The sequence below is a fragment of the Corvus hawaiiensis genome, chromosome 8, assembly GCF_020740725.1.
Source record: "Corvus hawaiiensis isolate bCorHaw1 chromosome 8, bCorHaw1.pri.cur, whole genome shotgun sequence".
NCBI lineage: Eukaryota > Metazoa > Chordata > Aves > Passeriformes > Corvidae > Corvus > Corvus hawaiiensis.
The window spans coordinates 15,916,760-15,942,340 of NC_063220.1; the positions used below are offsets into that span (position 1 = coordinate 15,916,760).

Genomic DNA, 25,581 nt, shown 5'->3' on the forward strand with positions numbered 1-25,581 from the left:
CTTCAGGGTATGTTCAAGACAGTTCCTTACAGAAATATAGGAGAGCATAACTTGCTGCTCTTGCAACGCATTCTTGATTTGATCTGTGTAAGATTAATACTGTTTTCTAGAGTTTTCAGTGGTTTTGTTTACTTGAATTTGTGTATGACTGGTAATATGTAGATTAGGAACCTAGTTTTTATTTTAAAATAAATAATGTTGAAAGGCTGGGAGACTAAAGCTCCTGTGAACTAAGCAGGCCTCATCTATTGCTTTCAGCTTTTGAAGTGTAGGGCTTTGACTTCACAAGGGCAAGTGGCTGCACTAGCTGGCATCATTACTTATGTAACATTTCAAAATGAATACTGCATCAAAAATCTCTTCTGTGCACTGTATACCTTTTAGAAATGTTTTTTTGGGGTTATCACAGACTTCCCCTATAAAGAATTCAGCTTTTAGCTTCTTTAGAAGCTGTTACTTCATGGCTGCTCTTGCATGAAAAGCAGGAGTTAACCTGAGCAAGTATGTGTTCACTAAAACTTAAAGGCCTGTGTCCAAAGCATTAGAATAGATGTTCTATAACCAGTGTGCTTATGGGAGTTCAGACTTAAAAGGGGGGTAGAATAGTGTAACTCTTCTTTTGTTGGTGGAGATTACCTTGAAGACCAGAACATTGGACTGCCTTCTGTGAGCACTTTGTGGGGGGGCTGATACAGTTATGGGAAGAGGGGAAGCAGAAGTAGCGTGTGCACTGTTGCCCAAATGAGATAGAGCACCCAGTTTCTCAGACACACTTTTCTAATGGACTGAAGTGAAAGTCAGATAAGAATGCCAGCCTGCTCCAGCAGATGGAATTTGAATTGTCACTGAGGTGTTCTCTTTGTAACTTACTGATACACATCTTGTATTAGTCTGTCGTTGCAGCTGTTTCAACTTCTGATTTTTTCTGACAGGTTTTGTAATATAATTGATCTCACTTTGGGGTGCACTGTTAGTTGTAGCTACATATGTAATAGTTTACAAGTAAAACTTGTACAGCATAAAGTTGTAGATAATACATGAAATATACAATCCATATGGAATTAATTGTACTAATTTTAGCGTTTGGTTGGCTTCCATATGCAGTATAGAATACTGTGACCCAGTGTGGTCGTGGAGCTGTTGTTTCATTCCGGATGCTCCTTCAGGCTGCTGTGTAGGAAACAAGATTTCTTCACTGTCCACAGTCCCACCTTCATAACTATTTACACACCTAGGAGAAGTAAAATCACAATCCATTCTTTGTCTATCATCACACTTCTGGGTTTTGTTCTGAATACTGTTGAGTGGCTTTTTCCTCCTACTGGCTGATGGTATATTTGGAAGTTGCTTATTTGATTACTTAACCATTCATGTGAGCAAGTGTTTAGAGCTGACCAAGCTGGGATTTGACCAAATGATGAAGCGACAGCAGAGGACTGTCCGGTCAACAAGAAAAGCTCAGACTCTGTTAGAATTTAGGTTGAATCTCACCCATGTCAAGTCTAAAATTTAATTTAGGGATGTTTTCAAGGTGTTTGGGCTATTTCTGTACTAAGAAATAGTGCCTGGCAGGAAGTTTCTGGATGTTGAAAATACCAACTCCTAAGAGTATTCTCTTGCCTTCTGATGGGTGCTAGCTAGCAGCTTTTCAAAGAGCTCTAGGCAGAGCTTGACATTACTGTTCCAGGGACTGTGCCAGTAAGGATTTTTTGTACAGTCACACAAATTTAATGGGTTGGAGGATATGCTAAGGTAGTTACAAGGTGTTCATACTAGATGGCCTTTACTATTAGAGATTGCTCTCTAGACAGTTAAACGTGCTGGTGCACAGAGATGTAAAGTCCAACCAGATCATTTCACAGGCAGCAGTGATCAGTTCACTGTCCCTTTTAAGCCTCCACTCATTAAAAGCAACAACTTAGAAGTTTCATCATCTGAAGTCCTGTGGGGACCCAGTCCAGTCAGAACACTTACATTGGGACAGTGGGGATCTTTATAGAATTCAGCTGCACATGTGTTCTTCTTTTGCAAACATTTTGAAAATACTGTTGCTAGCACCTGTATCTTGACATTAATTAACCAGCTACTAGCTTTCTAATGCCTGTGGAGCTGAAGGGCTTTCAAATCCACATCATTCAGTTTCCACAGGAGTGCCATATGGTTCACTTTGAATAGTATGACAACTGTCCCTAATCAAATGGAGATCAGCCCTCTGTTTGGGGGCAGCAGCAAAGAACTGCAGATCAGCATGAAGAACAGAACAGGTCATTTGTTGCAGCATTTGCCCCCTGTGCCTGGGTGAGGGTCATGTCTAACGTGGTTTAATGCTGAGTGTGCAAAACTGGTGACCAGAGGATGGAATCACTGTGGTACCTGGAGAGTGCCACCACTTAGTTGTGGTGGCTCTTCTGTAGGTGAAGCATCTCAAATGCTACTGGATGCCTGTTCTTAAGCACCTGCATTGATGTCTGTGTCAGAAGCATTTCTAATGGACTCTGTCAGTGTAGAAGGTGTTTCTTAGAAGAAAAAATAGTTAATTTGAGTGGAGTGCTGATCATAAGAACTTTGAGTTGTTGCTCCCAGTCGTGTCTTGCTGATACACTTCAACAGGGACTAGAAAAATCTTGAATTTATAAAGTGAGAGGAAGAAATTATTTACTCTTTGAACAAGGTTGTGCTTTGTACTGAGCTCGTATGGCATGAGTTCACACCAGGGTCGTATATGGTTGCTGTCCTGTTGATGAGATGTAGTTGACATGGGATTGGAAGACAACAGAAGGATCTAAACTCATTGTTTGAGTTAAAAGTGAAGAACTTTGTATTTTTAAGTTCTGATTACAGCAGTTAAGTGCAGAAAAAGTAATTTTAGGGATATATTTATTTTTTAGTGTGCATTAGTATTTAAATTTTCATAATAACTTAAAATTATTTTTCATAATAATTTATAGACCTGTTTTTGTTTTTAATCTTTTTCTTCCCTGGAATATTCTTTATGTTTCTCTTGATTGCTTGTGTCTTCTGTAGGCTTACAACAATTTTTTGGACAGAGTTGAAGTATTTCATAAAATAATTTAAAATTTTATCTGCATTGTAGAGCATCTCTCTACCACATTGCTTCACACTTCTAGGAATGATGTGAGGCACGTGGTGCCCTGCTTACAGCACCGTCTGGCATGAGGAGCAGAGAACCACATGCCACTAGAAAACTTAGTTCTCTTTGGCTTTAATAACTTGTTTAGAGACTGTTAGTTTGCTCTGAGAATGAAAACCTTGTCAGAACTTAGGAAACTTCTTTTCAAACTGCAGGTACTCAAAACTAATTTGTTTAGAATTTTTAGTGGGTTTTTTTTATTATCAGTGGAACTCAGACTGAAAGCTTTAGTTTACAAAAAACCAGCTAGCACTAATGGTCGTAGACAGCTTTTTCAGTGCTACCCTTCCAACTCATGCAGAATTCAGGCTCTGCCATATTCTGCTGCAGCAACACCAACACTTAATTTGAAAAATCTTAGTAGCTCCAAAGTACTACCAGTTTGGGAATTTTACATCCTCCTGCAGGAGGAGAAGAGAATGATTAATGTGACCAGGACTACTGTTAGTCAGATGTTGTTGGCTGTATTTGCTAATCCTGTTTCCATGTATTTTGCTGGAGTTGAAAGCTGAAACCTTCCTGTAGTGATGTCAGACAACTGAAAGGGGTTTTTTTTGTTGTTTGGTTTGCATTTCTGTGTAAGTTAAGCGTATTACAATTTAATAAATTACAAACCAATCATACTGTAGGTTTAAAAAAACCCCAAACAAAACAAACTGTATTTTGTAGCTAACACAGCTTCAAAAAGTTGTGGGTTTTAGGAGTGAAGATGTAGTGTTGTAACTAAGTCTGGAATTCAAGTTGAGTTTTTGAGGGGTGGCTGACTTAGTGGTTTCCTCCTGTTTTGACACATGAAGAGTTCTAGCTGAGGAAGTGGTCAAAGTTGCATATTGTGCTTGACTTTGAGATGAAAAAAGGTAATTTCATAGTTAAAGGAGTGTGTGGTACTAGATGGCAAACTTGAGTATGGAACACTGAAGTTTCACAGAGATGAAGAATGAAAGGAGTGAGAACAAGAAAGCTGGAGCAAACAGTGGTTCTTCTGAAAGCTACCATGCTTTGTGTTGAATAATACTGACTGCTGCAAATCAGGTTGGGTTATTACTGTCAAAAGCACTAAAGAAAAAATACTGGCAACTAATGAGGTACCTAGTATGTTTCTCATGACTAGTCCACTGTCAGTGATTTGGAAGAGTTGGATCTGTAAAGCTTTTTTCTCCTTAACTGTCTAATCACACAAAACTGCTGGATTAGATACATCTGGGGTTTAATTTTTGTGACTTTAAAACAACTTACTAACTAGTAAATCATAGCAGTTGAAACTCTAGTTTTATCTACAGAAATTGAAATAAGCTCGCCTATTTTAGTAGGAAGATAATTATTTCTAAGATGGCAAATATCAGAATTGTGTCTAAAAAATTAAAATTATTTTAAATACTTTGAGCTAGAATTTTTTAAATCTAACGCCTCCAGTTATGAGAGTGCTTGGGTTTTGGGATTGCCTTGGCCCTGCACTGCAGTTTCTATTGTGTTGTGACATGTTGTAAGGTATACTCGGGATTAAGTGCAATTTAAGCGTGCCAAAGAAAATACAAAATCCAGTGATGCTGGAAAGAGGTTTTGGTGGTTTTTTCTTTTTAAATTATTGGAGCTAAAGTTAAAGGCAATTTGTGTGAAATGTAATTAGTAGCAACAGACTAACAGGGGCAAGGCATTTGTCCTTTCCTGTGTGTGCTCAAATCAACAATGTGTATTTGTGAAGATAGGCTGTTCAGGGTACCTATATCTTTATTTTGCCAGGCTGGTCTAGGTGAGCTTCACTGCTATGTAAGGTCTAATTTTGTTTTGTTGCAGTTTTTGGAGGAGTATTTTTATGATAAGGCTGGAAGGGGCAGTTTTGATTGCACTGTGTGGACAGGTTCTAGGTTCATACTCAGTAATAACCTCATACTGTCCAATAACTAATGGATAAACTTGGCACTCTTTAGAGTGCTCTAATCAACCCACTGATAGTGGAGGGAATAATGAACACTTGTAACTTCAGTCATAGATTTGAGTATCTAGATAGTTACCATGTAAAAACATATGTAAAGACAGACTTTATTTCTCATTCAGTAACTCTAAACAAGAAATAAGTGAACTGTTCTACAAATAGATGATTGGAGTCTTTCACTAAATACAGCGTTACTGTGGAAACAGATCTGCTGGTTAAATCCCTGTGTTTTGTGGGAAGGGCAGAAGTATCAGATGATTTCCAAGCTCTAAATACAACAAGACGTTTGGTTTTATATATTCCAGGTAATTAGGGGGAAAAGATGTGAAAAGTAAAAATTTGTCATCCTGGAGAAGCAGAGTTAGGTGTTACAGATAACAGGCTATGTTGTCAATAGAAGTGATAATGCACAATAGGAGCAGCTGAGCCCTCTGCTTTTTCTGTCAAATAGGATTTGATGATCACTTACAACATATTTATGCTTCAAGATTGAAAATATTCTATCACAGAACAAAGACAAGAACAATTTTTTTTTATGTAACTAGATTTTTTTAACTAACATTTCTTACAATTACTCTTTTTTTTGTTACCAAATTAAATGTGCTTTTAGAACAACTATGCTTACTATTAGAAAAGTAGTACATTATTCACCCTGCCAACTGACAGTCTTCAGGCAGACGTCTCTTCTGTTTGAGTTACATAAACTGAAAAATGTGGGGGAATATTAATAGAAATGGGCAACTGAACTATGAATAGTATAACTTTTCGGTTTTTGTCAATCACATTTAGGCTTGATCGTCTCTTCATTTTACTGGACACCGGTACAACACCAGTAACAAGAAAAGCAGCTGCACAGCAACTCGGGGAAGTAGTGAAACTGCATCCTCATGAACTGAATAATCTCTTATCTAAAGTAAGCATATTTGATTTTCCCTAGTACTTTAATGGTGAGAATAAAACTAGTTTAAAGGGATGTGCTTCTGTGGGAAGAAGAAAAAGCATAGCAGTCTTGTGTTCATCGTAGGAGACTGAAGAAAATAAGGGGCTGCTTCTGTTAAAGGTGCTGTTCTGTCAGCTTCTGAAATGGTTACATAACTGAGGTTTCACTTTGCATTGAGTATTGATATTCAGCATTTGCTGTAAGTTCAGATCTTCTATAAAGAGAAGCTCTACTGCCTTATAAAGATTTCCGCTCTTGCCTTTAAAGATTATTACTTGTGTGATAAAGCAGTAAAAATATCAGAGGCTGCATGTCTTTAAAAGGGTTGGAAAGTGGAAAGAGTTTTCCATTAGTTTGAGGCTTCAATCTGGCCAAGTCTAGTAAAACCACCAAAAATAGTCCGTATCTGACAGGTGGAGATAGAACAGAACTGAGGTCACTGAGCCTATTGAACAGGTGCTCTCATGACAATTGATGCTATCAACAGAGTGGCCAAGGAATCATGAATATCAAACTACTTTCAGAGAAATAGTTTTTCCAAATGTGTGACATAGTGATAAATTAGTTTAGAAGAACGTATATTGCTTCAAGTGACCCATGTCGTATCTCTTCTTGGGTTAAATGACTTTGGGGTTTTAAGGTCTGTTAATCAAATTTGAACACTTTTAGAAAAAAAGCCAGCAACAAGCCAACCGACCAAGCAAAAAAATAAAAATACGTCTCAAGCCTTGTTCAGTATCTGGAGGAAACCAAGCTTCAGTTTAACTGATTGGGCTAAATATATCTTGTAAAGTCTTAAGGTCTGGCTCTGGAAAGCGTTTTGCTAAGCAGTGAACAGTATAGAGAAGGCTGCTGGCATTTCTTGGTTTTTCTTGTCCTTTGGGGTTTTTTTTTTGTTTTGAATGTTGTATTAATCCATAGATTAAAGTAACTGTGTTTTAATAGAGCATAACAGCTAATGGACTTTTTTGGAAGTATATTTTAAGGAAATACTTACTTATCTATTAATCTTTCCTTAAAGGTGTTAGTGTACTTAAGAAGTACAAATTGGGATACTCGTATTGCAGCTGGCCAGGCTGTCGAAGCCATAGTGAAAAATGTACCTGAGTGGAATCCAACTCCAAGATCAAAACAAGGTGCTCCTTAAATTAATTGTGTATAACTCTTTTTTTATCTTCTGCAAATGGTCTGTGATATGAAACTTTTCAAGGCAACTGTATCATTCTGGTTTTTTTATGAGCATAGACTTTTATTTGCATGTAAGTTGTTTGGAGCAGGGTGCTAATAATGCCAGCATCATGGGTTCAGTCCCTGTGTGGGCCGCTCACTTAAGAGCTGCACTTGATGATCCTTCTGGGTCCCTTCCAACTCAGACTATTCTGTGAAGTAGGACTGTAAGTAAACCTCTTTGGCTTTAGATGTTCCTGCTCAGTTGTACCTGACCTTTGTTTCTTCCAGAATTCCTGTGCTTGTGCTTTGTACCCTCATAAAACTTTCATAAATAAAAGGAATAACTAGTAAAATGGTAAAGCATTTAATCAATCAACTTTGTCATGATAGTTTGCAGAAACTCTTCTCTTCACTGTTCCCTTACTTAGAGCACCTTTCTGAGGGAGGTGAAATGGCAGCTTGCTGAAGTCTGTTCTGTTATTTTGCATCTGAAATCATCATGTTAGGGATGTTAGTTTCCTTAATTGTTGAGTTATGGACTAAGTGATTTTGTCCAAACCCACTGGTAGTGTCTATGTTCACAGCTTTGTGGCACAGGTTCCAGAAATTCAGTGACTTGTTTAAAAACAGGCATGCATACACTGCCTAAAGCAGCAACAATGAAACTTACATCTGTTTGAGATGATCTCATATTTGTTTCACTTAGTGCCTCCCAATTCTGTTGGTTTTGAATTTGACAAGCAAGTTCTGCATTTTCCTTGTACATTGTCTTTATTTTTGTAAACCATCATACTTGCTCTCCTCCAACAACTTCTCTTCATATTGAAGAGTTGCAGTCTCTTCAGTCTTTCCTCACAAGACAGCTGCTTTGTCTTTTTAATAACTTTCTCTGTGCTTTCTCTTGTGTCCTTGAAATGCACAGAACTCCACAGCTTACCTACATCTGTAGAGTACTGATACTTACACATAGTGACAAAATGATGTGCTTTGTCTTGTCATCAGTGTCCTTCCTGGTGATACTTTGTGGTCTGCTCTGGCTTTTGCTGCTCAGTAAACAGATGAATACAGAGAACTATCACAAATGCCTTCAAGATTTTTATTGAATGTTAACTGCCAGTTTTGAATGCAGTGTTGTGTAGGCATGGTTTAGGTTATTAATTTTATGCCTTATGTGTTTCCTTCCCCATTAGTCTGTTCTGAGAGTCCTCCTTGGATTCCGTAGTGCCATGGTGATTTCGGGCTACCCAAAAGCGCTTAGTGTTACCTGCATGCTTGGAGAAGAGTGCATTAGTGACTGTCTTTGATTAAGAGAATTGGTGCCAGCACTGATCCCCAAAGGACTCCAGAGCTAACTTATGTCTTTCAGTTTGTAAAAGGATGTTCTCCCCAGTTCTGTGCTAACCTTGTTCTTTTGATTTATTTTTTCATATGAATCCTTGCCAAAAGCTTTTACATGTATTATGTTCACTGGATGCCCTCTATCCACTTCTTGCAGTGTTCTAAGGACATTGATAATCAGGCTATTGAAAGGTGGTTTTTTTTTCCAGAGCACATCAGGGAATTCAGTAAAATTAAATACCTAATAATTTCGTTACAGAATCATAGAGTAGTTTGGATGGGAAAGAACCTTAAAGATCATCTAGTTCCAACCCCCTCTATCGCAGGTGGGGACTCTACTATTGTATACTCTATCTTACCAGGGCAGAAGTTCATTTCACTTGTCTAGTTCCAAGGATTGCTTCTAGCATGCCTTTTGTACATGGAGATTGGGCAACCTGTTAGAGTACAGCACCTCTTTTAAATGCATTGTACACTTCTTGTACATCTGTCTACCAGATTATTAATGAAATTGAAAAGATAATTGTGTGCTTGAGGAAAAAGGTACTGTTTGAGAAGAGCTCACAGCCAGGCTTCAGCAGCCCTTGGTAGCTGACTTTCTTCCATACCTGTTTAGACCACTCTCCAGCTCCCCTACTTTAGATGCTTGGCTGGTAGGGATACACAGTAGTGTTGGTGTGCTACTTGTGATACTATTTGTGAGCCATGTGCAGTTCAAAACTGTAAGCTGGCCAGATGTGCACATAGAAGGCCTAGTGGTAGGTCAGTGTCCAAGATTTTAAAAAGCTAAATTTATCAAGGGAAGAACATTAAATTTTTTTTTCTACTCAGGTAAATTTAGTGACCTATTTCAGTTGTCTTTGTGAAAATGGAGCCTTTATACTTCGTGAATCAAAATGCTGTGTGTCTGATGATTTTTTTGGAGGAGAGAAATTATTTCTTGCTTTTCCTTAATCTTCTGCCAGAATTTTGAACAAAAATGTTTCATCACGTTGTCCTTAATATTATTTTTATTTCCTATCTAGAACCAGGCTCAGAAAGTCCTAATGAAGATTCACCTTCAACAGATCGGTTGCGTTTTGACAGATTTGATATATGTCGGTTGTTAAAACATGGTGCGTCTCTTCTTGGATCTGCTGGTGCAGAATTTGAAGTCCAAGATGATAAATCAGGTATCTATATTTTACTTGCAGACAAGAAAACTTCCTGATTTGAAAAAGTTTGTTGTGGCAATATTATGACTCTAACCATCCATGGATTCTCAGAATGCTAGGAAATAATGACAGAAAATATTCCCTAACATAAGTTCTTTTACTTTTTCTCAAGTTACAATTTTTAGGGAGAGGGTGTATTGTTTCTTTGGATTTTTGCCTTAACTGGATTACTGTGTGTACAGTGGGGAAGAAGGAGTGGAAACCTGAAAAAGCAGTATCAGCTTAGACTTAGAGGGGCAGGCACTATCACCGCTTGTTCTTCATCTAAACAGTGTTCCCACATACAGAAGTAGGATGTGGCTTATTTAAAAGCTTGAAGGTTTCAAATATAGAAAGATTGCATGAAAAATACTGTGATAAGACTGCGAAAGTTGGAAGTTTGTTTCAAGTGACTTGTCTAATATTTTTTCTGTAATTTTTTAGCTGAGAGTTGGTTTATCAGTGTAATGGCACTGAATTATTTTAATCTAAGGTATTTTTTTCCTATTACTGTACTTCCCTGCTCTTAATTCCAGGCCATCTACCAGTTTCTGCACAAAATTAAGTGATGCTATAGATAGGAATCTGACTGTGTAGCCCTCATTCTTTGTTCCCCGTGTGTGATGGATTCTGTCAGGGTACACAGAAGATCAGTAGCTCAGCAAGGAGCAGAACCTGTGGCTGCTGAAACTTGAGCAGTGTCCTGTCTCTTCAGGCTGGCTGCTAATTTATTGCTTGCCATCTTTTAAGCTAGATCAGTGAGGTGGTGTACAAGTTTCACCTCGTCTAATGAAACCCAACACTTCAGTTCATAGAAGCCTGATATTTATCCCAGTGTCATATGATTTCACATAAAAAGCTTTAAGAAAGAAAATAAGTGAGAAATACAGTATCAAAAAATAAGAAAATGGAACAAAAAGCTTTAGTTGCTGCTTTTTTAGCTCATGGGAAAGTATACATTCTGCTTTCTCTTCTGTGTTTTATAGCAGCTTCCCTTTTCAAGTAAGTAGATTATGTGAATGGACATAATGTAACTAAATAATCTTTAGAATTAGCAGTCTTTGATAATTTTTCCTAAGATGATGTTATGAAAGGAAAAATATTTTATAAAGAATGGAAGTTGCTTGTATTTGCTTGTCAGTTAAATGCAGTTTAAAAAAACATGCTGGTGTAGATAATATTAACTATTAGTTACTACTCAACCTGGTGTACACCCCAAAATCCTGCCTATATCGGTCACCTACTTAAAAGTTTGTGCTGATAATTGAAAAAAAAAAAAACCACCCCCACAACACCAACAAACCAAAATAACAAAAACCAGCTCCACCTGACTGGTTTCTGTACTGTGCATGTAAGGAGTGAAGTCTGACAACCCTACCAGCTGCAAGTTTTGGGTTGTTCAGAGGGTTTATTCTACTTGGGTGCTAAAATATTATATTTTTTATGTAAATGTAGGTGCTCCCAAAGTTTAGGTGTTCTTCAGTTAGTGGTGAGACTTCACACATTCTTGAGGTGGCATCTGTTCATTTCCAAAATGAACCTTGCTTGATCACAGTTTAAGTACTTGTGTAGTTACAGTAACAGAAAAGGTCTTCCTGGGTATCAGTGTGATTTGTTTTAGAAGGTTGTTTTAGCCAAGTACAATTTAATCCTGTAAATTTTGGCCTCGTTATGTACATTGAGCTAGTCTTCAATAATATATCTGGTTGTAAATCTGACACATCTTCTTTTAAAACCTTTTTTTAAGGTGAAATTGATCCTAAAGAGAGGATAGCACGACAGAGGAAACTGCTACAGAAGAAACTTGGCTTAGATATGGGTGCTGCAATTGGAATGAATACTGAGGATCTGTTCAATGATGAAGATTTGGACTATTCTCCTTCTTCAGTTTTACTAGTAAACAAACAACCTGTAGGTAAAACCTTGCGCTATTTGACTGCAAGGAATAATACAGTGGGTTTGCTTTATTTGAGCTTCTGTGGTTATAATATTTGTATTTTAAATAAGATGATTGGCATCTAATGTGGTGTATGCTTTGGCCACCTGAGTGCCTACATCCCATAGTTGCTTGTTAGTATTATTTGATGTCAAACTGCTGAAATGTTTGAAATGGAGGGTTGGGGAAGTTGAGAGCATTGTGGGTTTGAGAATTTTTCAGGACTTTCATTGTAAGAAGAATTGACAATGAATGACTTTTATTTCAGACTCTTCAGGCTGCTGAGTTAATTGACTCAGAATTTCGAGCTGGTATGAGCAGTAGACAAAAGAATAAAGCCAAAAGAATGGCTAAGCTATTTGCAAAGCAAAGATCCAGAGATGCAGTGGAAGCTAATGAGAAGAGGTATAATACTGAACTGGTTTCCTTTTATTTCAGTTAAGCTGGGATTGTGATTTGATTCATCTGTTGAGAAACTTCCTACAGTCTTTGCATCTTAAATCTCTTGTGTGCTAATTGTGCTGGTGCTGAAAAGCTTGCATGCAATGCTTGTTCCCAGTAGAGCTCTATTGAGGACTGAGCTTCAGAGGCATCTTGACATAATGGGATGCTACAGCTGAAATGAGTGTTTTGTCCCTGTTATTAAATATGGCTTGAGAATAATGCATGAAAATGAGGGATCTTAAGATGATGAACAACTAAAAATTTAGGATACCATTTTCTAATATGTTCTTCACTGTAGTTTATAGTGGCATATTATTGTATTTACTGTGTTTATAAGTGGTGAACAAAATTCCTGATCTTATTTAGGAATTGCTGGATCTCTTGGAAAAATCTGAGACAGATTGCAAATTTGGGATGGCATTCTCCTGTCTTCTCACTGCGTTTTTTGTTCTTACATGTAAACTTACCTATCTTGGCTATTCCATGGTGTTAAACCTCTTTGTTTTGTATTCTTGCCATACTTTATTGTATATGAAGACTTCAGTTGTAGATGTAATTACTTCCCTTAAAGCATACTTCCAGTTCATAAACATGTACTTGCTCCTTCTCAGCAATGATAGCACTGATGGGGAACCAGAAGAAAAGAGAAGAAAAGTTGCAAATGTTGTCATCAACCAACCTGCCACAGACTCAAAAACATTGGTAGAAAATGCTCAGGAAGAGGTATGATGTATTGTTCTGCTGTTAGCAGGAATGATCATTCAGTTTGTTAGCAGAGTAATTTAAAACAAAATTCCTTCATGTGCCTAAATTCTTTAGTCATTGTAGCATGCAGGGAAATGGAATGAAGAGTGTCATTGCCAGCTTACTTTTATACGTAATGAAGCAAATGAGCTTCTAACTGTGTTACAGCACTGAGGAAGAAAACATATTTAATCCTTTGGTAGCAGTTTGTGACCCAAATGAGCACAAGTAGGTGGCTACAGGTGTCAGACCTGGGTATTAAACTGGAAAACTGTGCTAAACACTTACATGGTAGGATTACAGTGAGCCACAAATAATTTGATCTAAATGCTTATTTAATCTTTATTTAATCTTTGCCATACTTTAATTAGGCTTAATTTGGAACTAAGTGCTATCTTTAATAGTTGAAGATTAAAACAATTACCTTAGTCTTGGAAAAAACTGCATTTGTTTCAATAGACTGAAAAGCTAAAAATGAGGAAATGCTAAGCCAGAATATAACTGGTGCATAGAAGTTTATTTGAGAAGACTTTATCTAGGTAAGTCTGTATTCTACAAAAATAGTTTTCCAGACATAGTTAAGTAATTAAATTTTTGTTTGTGTAAAAATGGTTGGAAAACTAATTTGAAATATTAATGATAACTACAGGCTGAATAGCTGCTGGTTGCTAGCTGCCTTTCAGTTGCTCTCTGTATGTGATGATGTGAACTTACTAATGGTAGTAAAAATTCCTTTCCACAGCCATGTCATTTTCCTTGTAGGAAATTTTGGGATAGTGCATATGCTTTGGTTTTCAAAAAGTGGAATGTGTTTTGAAAAAGATGCTGTTCATTACTGGATTCATTGACCCAATTTCATTATGTAGTGTGTTTTCAAACTGAGGCTTGTCTATTATGTTCTTTAAAGGCAAAATTCATAAATTTAAAGGATCACTGGGTAGAATAAGAAACTTTGCTTAATTTTCTGCCTTAGGATGGTTTGTAAAGGAAAGGTGAATTCCAGAACATCAAAATTAATTCCCATAGAGAAGAGGTCACACTGTTAACAGAAACTTCATAAACTTCTTAAGAATCCAGTGCCAATCAGCAAAGTTTCTGAGCTGGGGAAGAAGATTTTTTTTTTTCAGTTCTGTCCAGTAATGAAGATAAATACTGAAGCTTTTGGAGTTTTTTGTATGCCTTTTAAGTAGGTGAAGACAACAATATAAGAAGTGTTCATGATTCCTTTCTCTTTTAATCTCATACTTAATTTTTTATGGATTTAGGCAAATGAATGGCCTCTGGAAAGTTTTTGTGAAGAGGTGTGCAATGATCTCTTTAACCCTTCTTGGGAGGTAAGACATGCAGTATTTAGGGTGAAACTATAAATTTTTTTAAAAGGGCTTCAACAGAAATGCGGACATTGTATGTGTAGAACTTAAGAGAATTTTTCTAGATATCAAAACTTAAATCAGTTGTGCATATAGATTACACAGCCAAGACAAATTTGCTTTTAACAAACTTAAATGTTTTTTAAGACTCATTTAAAGGGAAATGGAAAACAGATATGTAATGTATACTTGAGAGTGGGAAAGCTATGAAAAAGTCATTATATAAATGAGAATTATGGGAGTATTGAAATTCAAGCAAAATAAAATCACATCAATCTATGGTTAAAAAGATTAAGCAATTAAAACAAACTTGGATTCATCAAGACTTTGAGGACTATTATATGAATCTGTTGCTGGCAACAGTGGCGTGTTTGTCTAAAGCTAAGCTAGTAGAAAAGGGAGGGAATCAATCGTTTAGTAACTACAACAGCTATATGTTTGGTTGCTTAGACCACTTATTTTCAAGGTTTAAAACTGTTCTACTCATCTTTTTATTCAGTCCTTATACGATTTTCCACAAACTTTGGTAGAAATTTCAGGTAAAAATATGAAGTAGCTGATAATGATTTAACTTCCTTGTGCAGAAGATAGAAATAACTGTTCTCAACTAACTTCATTTTCTTAAGTTGGTCTTTTGAAAGGTTAAATATTAACAGCACCTCTAACATCCTTATGTGTATCTGTAGCACAGTCTCAGCGATGTCAGTATGGGCAGAGCCAACTTGCTTTCAGACTTGGAAACACAGAGATAGATCATATGCAGCCAGCACAATTATTTTGGTCCCAGAAAAAGAATAATTATATTTGTGTGGCACATCACTGCATCTGAGCTTAAAAGCCTCACCTTATTTGAAAGCAGGCTGTTTGCAATTGAAGGCCAGGTCCACTTGTCTTCTGGTATGTAGACATTCTCATAGCTTTCTTAGTACATTCGATATAAGGCACATGCATCTTAATAAGGGAAGTAGATCAATACAGAATAATTATTACAGTGTATTCTGGGTGAAAAACAGGTTAACCTGCCTCAAAATGTATGTTTAAAATGGCTCTCTGGCAGCATTTTGCAATGTCTAGAGGTTGCCTGGGTGACTTCTTCAGACTGCTTGCCAAGCTTACAGGCAGCTGAAGTCAAGCAGGATGAATCCTACTACTGGTATTTCCTTTATACATTTATGTCTTGCTGGTTTGTGTTTGCAGAAGCTGAGACATTAACTAGCAAAGTCTCCTTCTTTTGACTTGTAAAATCTAGCTCATCAGCCCTCTTGGACCAAATAAATTGTTGGTGTATGAACAATTAGGATTTTAAGACTAGACTCTGGCTGGTTTTTATTGGCTTGCCTATAGCTTTAACCAACAGCTGCTGAGCCGTACATAGGGGATGTGTATGTTTGCATTTCCTGTAAGGAAATATTCTGATGAAGGGAGGAGCTACCAAGTACTCAGTTCTACTTGTTACTGCCATGAAATGAAATGCAACAATTTTCTGCTAGCAACAAGCATGTATATGAACTGTTCTTAAAAAAATGAGTTAGTTCTTTTCTGACTTATGTAAAGGCCTCTCAGTGAGAACCTGGTTCAAAACTCTGCTTTTGCAACTTTGCATATCTGTTGAGTGAGCTTTTCTTGAGAAGCCGATTACTAGTCCAGTTAGGTATCAGAAATACAAGAAACATGTGAGTCTGTAGCACACCTTTCTACTGGTCTTTTGTTATTTCCAAAACTCTTCCTAGTGTGTTCAACTGTTCATGTTTGGTGAGAACATGCAAGTGCCTATAATTTGCTTTCCCATATCGCTTGCTCACTTATTTCTAAAATCCAGTCAAGGAAGGCAGGTTTGCAAGCTATGCAGAATAGTATTTCCCAGAAATTTGTTTTGCAGACTCCAGAATACTCAGTCAGGATCCAAACTCTGCTTGAGTTACAGAGAAATATTAAACATTAAGTGTTTGAAATTACAATAATGTTGATTTGCTTTAGATTTATAAACTTAATAAAAATAGTAGTATATTCAAATTTCTGTGATGACTAGTGCTATATAGAATAGTGAGGTAAAAGTAAATCAATGTTGGCTGCATTATTGCAAATATCATTGCATGTTAGAAAATAGAAGCAGTTCCTAATTGCTTCTGTTCCTAAGCTGGTAAATACTTGGGAAAAAGGAGGTTGGTCTTTGGACAGGTGAATATTTTAATATGTGATTTGATCTAATAATTCCCACAAGTCTAAGTAGTAGTACTAATTCTGCAGCTCTTTAAATATCTCTGTTAAGAATACAGTAGTATTATTTCAGTTTTCAAACATGGGTTTTGTCTTGTGTTCCCTCGTATTTTAAAACTGACTTTTTATTTCACTTTCCTAGGTTCGACATGGTGCCGGTACTGGACTGAGAGAGATACTTAAAGCTCATGGTAAAAGTGGTGGTAAAATGGGAGATAGCTCTTTAGAGGAGGTAAGTTTCCAGTTATTTAGATGTAGTATGTTGCTTAAATGAAGTTTAGAAAACAGACTTCTTAAAATATTAAACTTTGCAGCAGGTGTGTGATGTGGGGGAATATAAAGACTTTTCTGCTCAGAATCGTCTGAATGACATCAGTGTATGCACTGACAAAGCATTCTTTCTAAAAGGCCTGTGCAGAACCCAGTAGTACTATATAATTAGCTATTAATATGCTGGTTATGTATAAAGTTATTAAACATTAGCTTCCATGTTAGAATAGACTGTTTTCAAGTCCTGGTAAGGCTGTGCTGAAACAAAATTGACAAGTTGGTTGTTTAACTCTAGTAGTGTCTCAGGCCATCTAACTCTACTTGTTTAAATAGTAAGGGGACTCTATCAAACTGCCTCTCTTTATTACGAGAAAAGGAGTTAAAATAGTCTTTTTAAAAGGAGAACAGTTTTTAAAAAATATCCTTACAGTAATAGCTTGTTTACTAATAGTGAATTTCATCCAGTGTCCTACTGACTCCCCTGCTGTAGAAGCAGCTGGAAGAGCTTGTGGCTTAGAGTGTGGAAGAATGAGATGTAAATCATGAATGTGTTCTTCAGCATACTGTGTAAATAGAGAAAGCAAAAACCTCTCTCTCCTTGCTTCCCTGTAGAGTAGTATTTGTTCCATGGAGATGGCTGGGTAATAATAGCATAATCTATAATGATAAAATACCTTAAGCCTTTTCTTAACTAGTTATGGAAAGTGTACTCCAGCTAGCTTCAAAGCCTGCTTGTGTATGGCCTATGCTGGGTATAATTATTTGGTATGTATGGGAATATGAAATCCATAATATGCTTTAAGTTTTGTTCTCTAAAAGGGTAGTTCTCAAGGGAAATGGTGACCTAGTAGGCAAAAGAGTGGAGATGAGAAAGATGAGGCCTGAGCAGTTGTTTTTATGGGCTTTCTGCTCTGAGATAGAAAATTATAAATTGTTGGTCTCTAACAGAGGCCAGAGCTTCAAGATGAGCTTTGTTAAATCTGGAGGAGATGGGACTGAAAAAAAAGTTTCTTTCACTGGGTCTCCCACGGTGAGGTACTGCTTTATAGTTTGTTTACTTGTAAATATGCTTCCAGCATATTAATTGACTTGCCTAGGATGTGTTGCTGTTTGTCAGTGTAGATTATCTGAATGACTTTACTTTGTGTGCTATGTAGGAATAAAATTGTCCACCTTACAAGGTGCTCTCCAGCTGTTGTATTTTAACTTCAGCAGGCAACTAAGCATCACATAGCCTCTTTCTCACTCCCCCCTCTGATGGTATGGGAAGGACCATCAGGAAAGAAGAAAAATTCATGGGTTGAGAAAAGAAAGGTTTAATAATTGAAACAAAATAAAATATTGCAATAATAGTACTAATTGTAGTAACAGAAATAACAGTAATGAAAAGGAGAGAGAGAGAATTAAAACCCAAGAAAAAAAAAGCTGCACAATGTAATTGCTCACCATGCACTGATCAATCCCCAGCCTGACCCCAAGCACCACTCAGCCCCTTCTAGGTACCTCTCCCAGTTTATATACTGGGTGTGACATTCTGTGGTGTGGAATGTCCCTTTGTCACTTGTCCCAGCTATGCTCCCTCTCTACTTGTGTGTATGTCCTCATTGGCAGAGCATGAGACACTCAGAAGTCTTTGACTTCGGGTCAGCATGTGGCAGCAACCAAAACATCAGTGTGGTATCAACATTATTCTTATACTGAATCCAGAACACAGTACTGTACCAGCTACTGAGAAAAAAACCTAATGCTGTCCCAGCTGAAAGCAGGACACTGCCCTTTTATTAAAGGTACTGTGTCTTTAGAGAAGAAAACAACCAGGTTATGATGTTTACGGTAACCTAGGTGAGTTGAGTTAGTGCTCACTACTTGGCCTTGACTGTCTGTGCAAGAGGACTATATTGAGTCAATGTGAACATTTGCTGTTGTCTTTTACAGATTTTAGCTAAAGTAAGCATATCAGAAATGCTTTTGCTTTACGAATAAATACAGTTAAGGTGTTCAACTTTTCTCTTCTTACAGATGATTCAGCAGCATCAGGAGTGGCTAGAAGACTTGGTTATTAGACTTCTTTGTGTGTTTGCACTGGACAGATTTGGAGACTTTGTTTCAGATGAAGTAAGTTTAAGTTACCTTTGCATGAACAGGTAGGTCAGCAGGCTTCTGCAGGAGATAACACTGCAGCAGCTTGGCTGTGCCTTGTGTAGTGCTACTGCATGTGCCTGTTATAACTGCTCACAGATGCTTATTAAAAAGTAGCTGATACATAAACTTCACCTTGTTTGTATAGCAGTTTGGTCATCTGACTCTCTAAGTCAAATTTCATATAGAAGTATCTGTTTTATCGTTTACTTTTTCCTAGGTAGTAGCACCAGTACGTGAGACTTGTGCTCAGACTTTGGGAGTAGTATTGAAACACATGAATGAAACTGGCGTGCATAAAACTGTGGATGTTCTCCTGAAGCTGCTTACACAGGAACAGTGGGAAGTGAGACATGGTGGTCTCCTAGGAATAAAGTATGCTTTGGCAGTACGTCAGGTAATAACTCTCAAGGCAAACTGTAGAGAAGTTCGGATCAAAAATCTCTGCTCAAAGTAGAGGATGTGGCTGAACAGTAGATAGATGTGATAAAGCAAGCTTGCTTGCTCTGCAGTCTGCTGGGTTGAGATGTGTGACTGCACTTTTATATCCATGCTGCAAGTATATAGTGAATCTGCACTGTTGTAACTTGATGAGTTACTTGCAGAAAGCATTTAAATAGAGGATATGCCTGCCTGCTCTTGGTCATACTCTCCTATGTGAGGTAACAGAGCAGAGTGTTACAAGAAGCTTAGGCTATCTGTGGTGGTATTCTACAGACACTCAGCTTTGTTTATACCAAAATCAAGCTGACTTAGAGTTCATTAAATTTATAACCTATGTTTAATTTCATGAACAGTAACTTAAAATATTTAGATTACAGTCTTGGACCTGTACCATCCCTTTGAAAGAATGGGGTTCATTCACACACTTAGAGTACATCTTAGTTGATTGGATCTTTATAAGCTTTTCAGGTTTAAAAATGCTTTTGATCTTTTTGGCAGGACATGATCAACACTTTATTGCCTAAAGTGTTGCCTGCAATAATTGAAGGTCTGCAAGATCTGGATGATGATGTCCGAGCTGTTGCTGCAGCATCTTTAGTACCAGTAGTGGAAAGCCTGGTACAACTTCAATCTCAGAAGGTGACTGAACTGTTTAAGTTCACTTTTGGTCTAAGTGAAGAAAATAATACTTAAAGGCAGCACTGGTTTGGGTTTTTGGATTTTTTTTAATGATAACCTCCTGTGCTTATTTGTGTAGGTGCCTTTTATTCTTAATACCTTGTGGGATGCACTTCTGGAGTTGGATGACTTGACAGCTTCCACAAACAGTATCATGATCCTTCTTTCATCCCTTCTGACTTATCCTCAGGTCCGCAAATGCAGGTAACTTTTCAGTTAGTATTCCTTCAGTATTACAGGTTTGAGTGTCTACTTATTTTCAAATTGGAATTACCAGTTTCTTTCAAATCATGTATTGAGATGATTATTTAACCCAGTATTTTAGTTCTACTCTGTTTTTTCCTTAAAGTGAAGGTTAGGACAGTGCTTCTATTTTCATTACATTAGTGAAATGCAACAAAGGAATTAAGAAGTGTACTAGACAATGGTTTATATGTGACTTTTTTTTCCCCTTCTCTCTCCATTCATCTTGGGTGTTTTAGTAAAGGGTATTTGCTCCACTTGCATGGTGGTCCTGCCCACAAACATTTTGTTAGTTAACAAGGAGCAGACAAACTTCAAACGAGACCAAACTGTGTACATTAAAACTGTGTACACATTCATGAACCTGTAGAACTTTGCTATTGGAACAGTTCTGAAGAAAGCTACAAACATAAATTCACATCAGCAGTATAACCAGTAATTCTGTGACTGGTTGATGACACTGCCTAGTTGCTATCTCTTTGGGACTCTGACAAATCAAAGGAACTGCATCTTAGTATATTAAATTTTGCATAATACACGTGGTAAACTCTCAGTATCTGCACTTAAGGTAGATGCTGTATACATTTGATTTTTCTTATCCTGTATGATTGGCACTGCTGAAGGTGATGGTTGCCCAAATCCAAAAGAAGAATGAAGTTTTGTTACTAATGCAGTCTTTATTTCAGCATGTACTACTTGCATCAGTTGATATGCCAGTTCATGGAAAAAAAGATGCAAGCTTGTTTTTAATTATTTGTAAAGTTGTAAGTGCCTAATAGCAACTTCAGAACAGAAACAGCCCCTCCTTTTTTCTAAACAGTTGAACAAAGCCTAAAGTATAATCTGGGAAAAAACATGGTAAAAATACATGTTTAAATTGACTAGTTCTCTAGTTAAAAAAAACCCAAACCAGGATTTTCCCGAAAAAAGATACCAACTCAAACTTTTTCAAATGTATAAGCTGTAGTAACTTGGTCCTTCACTTAGAATCACCAAGTATATGCAATAATACTTTCCTTTCTTAAAGCTTTCTTTTGGATAAAACAAGCATAAACAAAATTAACTTAGCTCTGTGTGTGTGTGGTGGTTTTTTTTCCCATCACTGCCTGTACATCTCTCTTTCCTGTAGTATTCAGCAGTCCCTGACAGTGCTGGTCCCACGTGTGTGGCCATTCTTGCATCACACAATATCTTCTGTGCGAAAAGCAGCACTGGAAACATTATTCACACTGTTGTCTACCCAAGACCAGGTAAGAATTAGTTATTAGTGTCTTACTGTGATGCATATTGGGATATGCTTGGTCATGTGATATCCTTGTTTCAGAGTTCTTCAACATGGCTGACTCCAATTCTGCAAGACATGTTGAGGCACATATTTCAGTTTTGTATCTTAGAAAGCAACCAAGAAATTCTGGATCTTATTCACAAGGTATTTGCATGACTTACCACCTAGATATAGTGCTTGTGTATTCTGCTCTTTCAAATCTTCGGTACTTTTGTGCAGATGAAGAATAGTGTGCTCATGTTAAATACTTCGCAATTGCCCTGTGTGATGCTGTACTATAGAGTGAATGAGAGAGTGTTCCTGCAGCTTCTCAGCATGTGTGTGAGCTTACATAGACCATGTACAAATTTGTCATGATTTCTGCTGTGGTTCTTTCCCAAGGTGTGGCTGGAACTGTTAAACAAGGCATCTGTACAGTATGTTGTTGCAGCTGCTTGTCCATGGATGGGAGCCTGGCTCTGCCTAATGATGCAGCCATCTCATTTACCCATTGACTTAAACATGTTGCTGGAAGTGAAAACCAGGTCAAAAGTAAGTGAAATGTGACCTCACAGACTGTTCTGAGGAAAGTAGGAAATTGCTTAGCTTCTATACAAACCACATACTAAAGCTGTTAGAGTGGCATGGCAGTGCCATTCTACAGTTCTACATGTAAACTGTCTTACAAGCTGCAAGTCTGTAGAGCAAAAGGGTTCTTGTCAGGTTATCCATGAGAATTAAGTCCTGCTGTGTAGCACTCTGTGTGGATACTTTATAAATAGTCTTTATTTACATGGTTCTGAAGCCATCTGTTTGCAGGACTGAGTTAAATCCAAAAGCATTGTGTTATTTATGAAAACATGTTGAGAGAGGTTTCCTTTTTCCTCTGTGTGTTCATCAGCTGTATCTTGAGTATTAACCTTAATATTATAGTGAAGGAATATAGCATACATTTAATTGGACTACAGAATGATGTTAGTGGGGAGATGATTTATAAGTATTGACTACTTTAAGAAGTCTGTTACCCAAGAAGTATTCTCTTAGTCCAACTTTTTCATAGTGTGGTGGTTATTTGGAATGTTATGGAATATTAACTCATCTTTTCATTACAAACACACTTTCAACCTCTCCTTTATTCCATAGGAAAAGGCAGGTGCTAAACTGCGTCAAGGTCAAACCCAGAATAAGGAAGTGATTCAGGAATACATTGCTGGGGCAGACAGCATTGCAGAAGATCCAGCAACCAGGGATTATGTTGTCATGCGTGCTCGGATGATGGCAGCAAAGTCAGTTTACTGGAAATATTAAAAGCAATGTATTTTTTCATAATATATAGTGGTTTTGCCAAAATCTCATAACTATTTTGGCATCTTCATTTTGAATCATAAATTACAAATTAATTGTAACATTGAAGTGACTGTTCTTTTTCTTCTTGTCAGGTTGCTGGGAGCACTTTGTTGCTGCATTTGTGACCCAGGTGTAAATACTGTTACTCAAGAAATAAAGCCAGCTGAATCATTAGCTCAGCTACTGCTCTTCCACTTAAATTCTAAATCTGCCTTGCAGAGGATTAGTGTTGCGTTAGTAATCTGTGAGTGGGCAGCCTTGCAGAAGGTAGGATGTTTCTGCAGCAAAAATAAATTTTACTTACTATCTCAATCCACTGCTTGTTGTGTGGTACTTAATTTGAAATAAGATTTCAGTAGGTAAGCTAAAATGGTATTTATACATCTAAATACCAAAATCTTGATTGTTAGACAGTGGAGGAATACGGTACTCAGTAGATAAATGCCAACTGTCAGAACCATGAATCAGTAAATATGCTCACATTTTCTCTACAAATAAGGTCAGTGATTCCTTTTATGATGACTGTATTATGTCTACTTGCTATCATTTCTAGTGGCAGACTTCTTGTTCCTAATCATTTATCTTTAATATTCTGGGTTATGAATGTTAATAGTCCCTCTGGAAATTGGATTTATGCTAGATTGAGCTGCCCAAGACTGAACAAAAGAAATTGTGATTATTCAGAAATGCAAATTGTGTTTTTCTTTTACAGGAGTGTACAACTGTGGCTATTTGTGTTCAGCCTCGTTTACTTGGGGTCCTTTCTGAGCATCTCTATTACGATGAAATTGCTGTTCCTTTTACACGAATGCAAAATGAATGTAAACAACTCATCTCATTGTTAGCTGATGCACACATTGACATCGGAAACAGAGTTAACTGCAGTGTATTTACAATAGATCAGGCTAATGAGCTGGTAAGTAGAGGCATGCCTGCCATTCCTTCAAATCTGTTCTTGTCTTGAAATGCACCTTCAGCATAATTGTTACATAGACAGTAACTTGCAGAAATAATGTGGTGACCTTTGCATATCTCATAAAAAAGAATGTGTAAAGGTGCTTACTGTTTCCCCTGAGGTATGTTTACAGTCTGACAAAAATCAAGTGCCGTGCAAGGTACATACTTAATAGGAGAATAAAACTGAGTTTTCTGATTCCAGGTGGATTCACTATTGAAATCTAGACACAAGAAAACAAAGTGGGCTTCAAAACCATTGTCAAAAGACATGTAAATTCTAGACCTTCTCCCCCCTTGCCCCTGACCTCTTAATCTGCTTTTAATCTTGTTCCAGTGAAAGATTTAAGCAATAATAGTCAACCAGTTGTGAGTGGGGAAGGATATGGAAGATCCTGCAACTACTTTGTTGTGCTTTTTTTGTAGATTTTTATCCCAGTCTCTTTGCTCAAAAGAAAATAAGCTCAGAAACAACTTGTTCATGCATAGGACCTTGCACATCCTTTCTGGATTCTTGTGTTCACATTGTGCTTTGCTAATCTGTCACATGCTTACATATTTCCAGAGTATCTGGATAGAACCAGCAGATATCAGACAATCTAAATTTGCAGGAGTACATAAGCTGCTCTTGTAGCTTTGGGAATCTAGACTTCAAATGTCTGATATGCCATATTTTCTCTTTGATCTATAGTTCAAGATTCCCAGAAACTACATTTTTGAGCATTTCCTGTTATTTACTGGGAAAATGGAGATTGTGATATATGGTCAAGTGACTCATGTTGTGCCATGAGGATATCCCGTTTTACAGTAAATGAAATATATTTTTAATTTTTTTTTCCTTTCTCTTAGGTTACTTCTGTTTTCAATGAGGTGACATCATCCTTTAGTTTGAATCCTAAAGTTCTGCAACAGTTGGACAGTAAACGGCAGCAAGTCCAAATGACTGTTACAGAAACAAATCAAGAATGGCAAGTGTTGCATCTGCGAGTCCATACTTTTGCTGCATGTGCAGTTGTGAACTTGCAGCAACTTCCAGAGAAACTAAATCCTGTTATAAAACCCTTAATGGAAGCTATCAAAAAAGAAGAGAATACACTTGTACAAAACTATGTGGCTTCATGTATAGCAAAGTTACTTCAGCAGTGTACAACAAGGTCTCCTTGTCCCAACTCAAAGATTATAAAAAATCTCTGCAACTCCCTCTGTGTGGATCCACATCTTACCCCACTAGCAGCATGTCCTGCACAGCCTCAGAGTAGCCATGAAAACTCAAAAGGTATGACATCTAAGACTGCCAGGGTTCTTAATAACATGTCTGTGCTTATTTCTGAGCTGTTGAAATGCGTATTTGACTGAGACCTGTTTTCAGTGATTTTTTTAAGATGCCAGCATCTGAGTATTTATTTATTTATAATGATTTCATTTAGGTATTTTAAACTGTGTGCAACTAATGTGTATTGTTTTCAGAAAATACATGTATAAAATACTTTAATTCCAATTTCCAAGTATTGATTCTTGTTCAGTTACTATCCAGTTATGATCACATTGTACTTACAGATGTGAAATTGAGTAAAAATGGAAATTAAAGTAGCCTGTGAAAAATGTGACTTGTGTTACATTCCATATGCTAATTGTAAGATAAAAAGATGAGGACAGTGTTCAAAATGAATGAAATAATCCTATGCGTGCAATGGTCGTGGATTCTTTAAATGACCGTCTATTAGTATGGATTGAATGAACAACCCAGATTAACCCAATTAAGATCTTAATGCTCTCAAAGATTCTAACCTGCTTTAACGTTTGAAT

The 25,581-nt window shown here is 37.1% G+C and overlaps 1 protein-coding gene across 2 annotated transcripts in view; it reads left to right on the top strand.

Moving 5' to 3' along the window:
* BTAF1 (B-TFIID TATA-box binding protein associated factor 1) overlaps positions 1-25,581 on the top strand; it is a 52,383-nt gene that overhangs the window by 11,992 nt on the left and 14,810 nt on the right. For both annotated transcript variants that reach the window (XM_048311702.1, XM_048311703.1), the window contains 19 exons: positions 5,874-5,997; positions 7,046-7,160; positions 9,558-9,704; positions 11,473-11,636; positions 11,930-12,066; positions 12,717-12,828; positions 14,115-14,183; positions 16,579-16,668; positions 18,726-18,821; positions 19,066-19,242; positions 19,788-19,928; positions 20,047-20,171; positions 21,340-21,460; positions 21,535-21,639; positions 21,877-22,026; positions 22,618-22,760; positions 22,914-23,088; positions 23,534-23,737; positions 24,625-25,051. In XM_048311702.1, the coding sequence (XP_048167659.1) occupies positions 5,874-5,997; positions 7,046-7,160; positions 9,558-9,704; positions 11,473-11,636; positions 11,930-12,066; positions 12,717-12,828; positions 14,115-14,183; positions 16,579-16,668; positions 18,726-18,821; positions 19,066-19,242; positions 19,788-19,928; positions 20,047-20,171; positions 21,340-21,460; positions 21,535-21,639; positions 21,877-22,026; positions 22,618-22,760; positions 22,914-23,088; positions 23,534-23,737; positions 24,625-25,051 (2,822 nt within the window). The remainder of the gene's footprint in view (positions 1-5,873; positions 5,998-7,045; positions 7,161-9,557; positions 9,705-11,472; positions 11,637-11,929; positions 12,067-12,716; positions 12,829-14,114; positions 14,184-16,578; positions 16,669-18,725; positions 18,822-19,065; positions 19,243-19,787; positions 19,929-20,046; positions 20,172-21,339; positions 21,461-21,534; positions 21,640-21,876; positions 22,027-22,617; positions 22,761-22,913; positions 23,089-23,533; positions 23,738-24,624; positions 25,052-25,581) is intronic.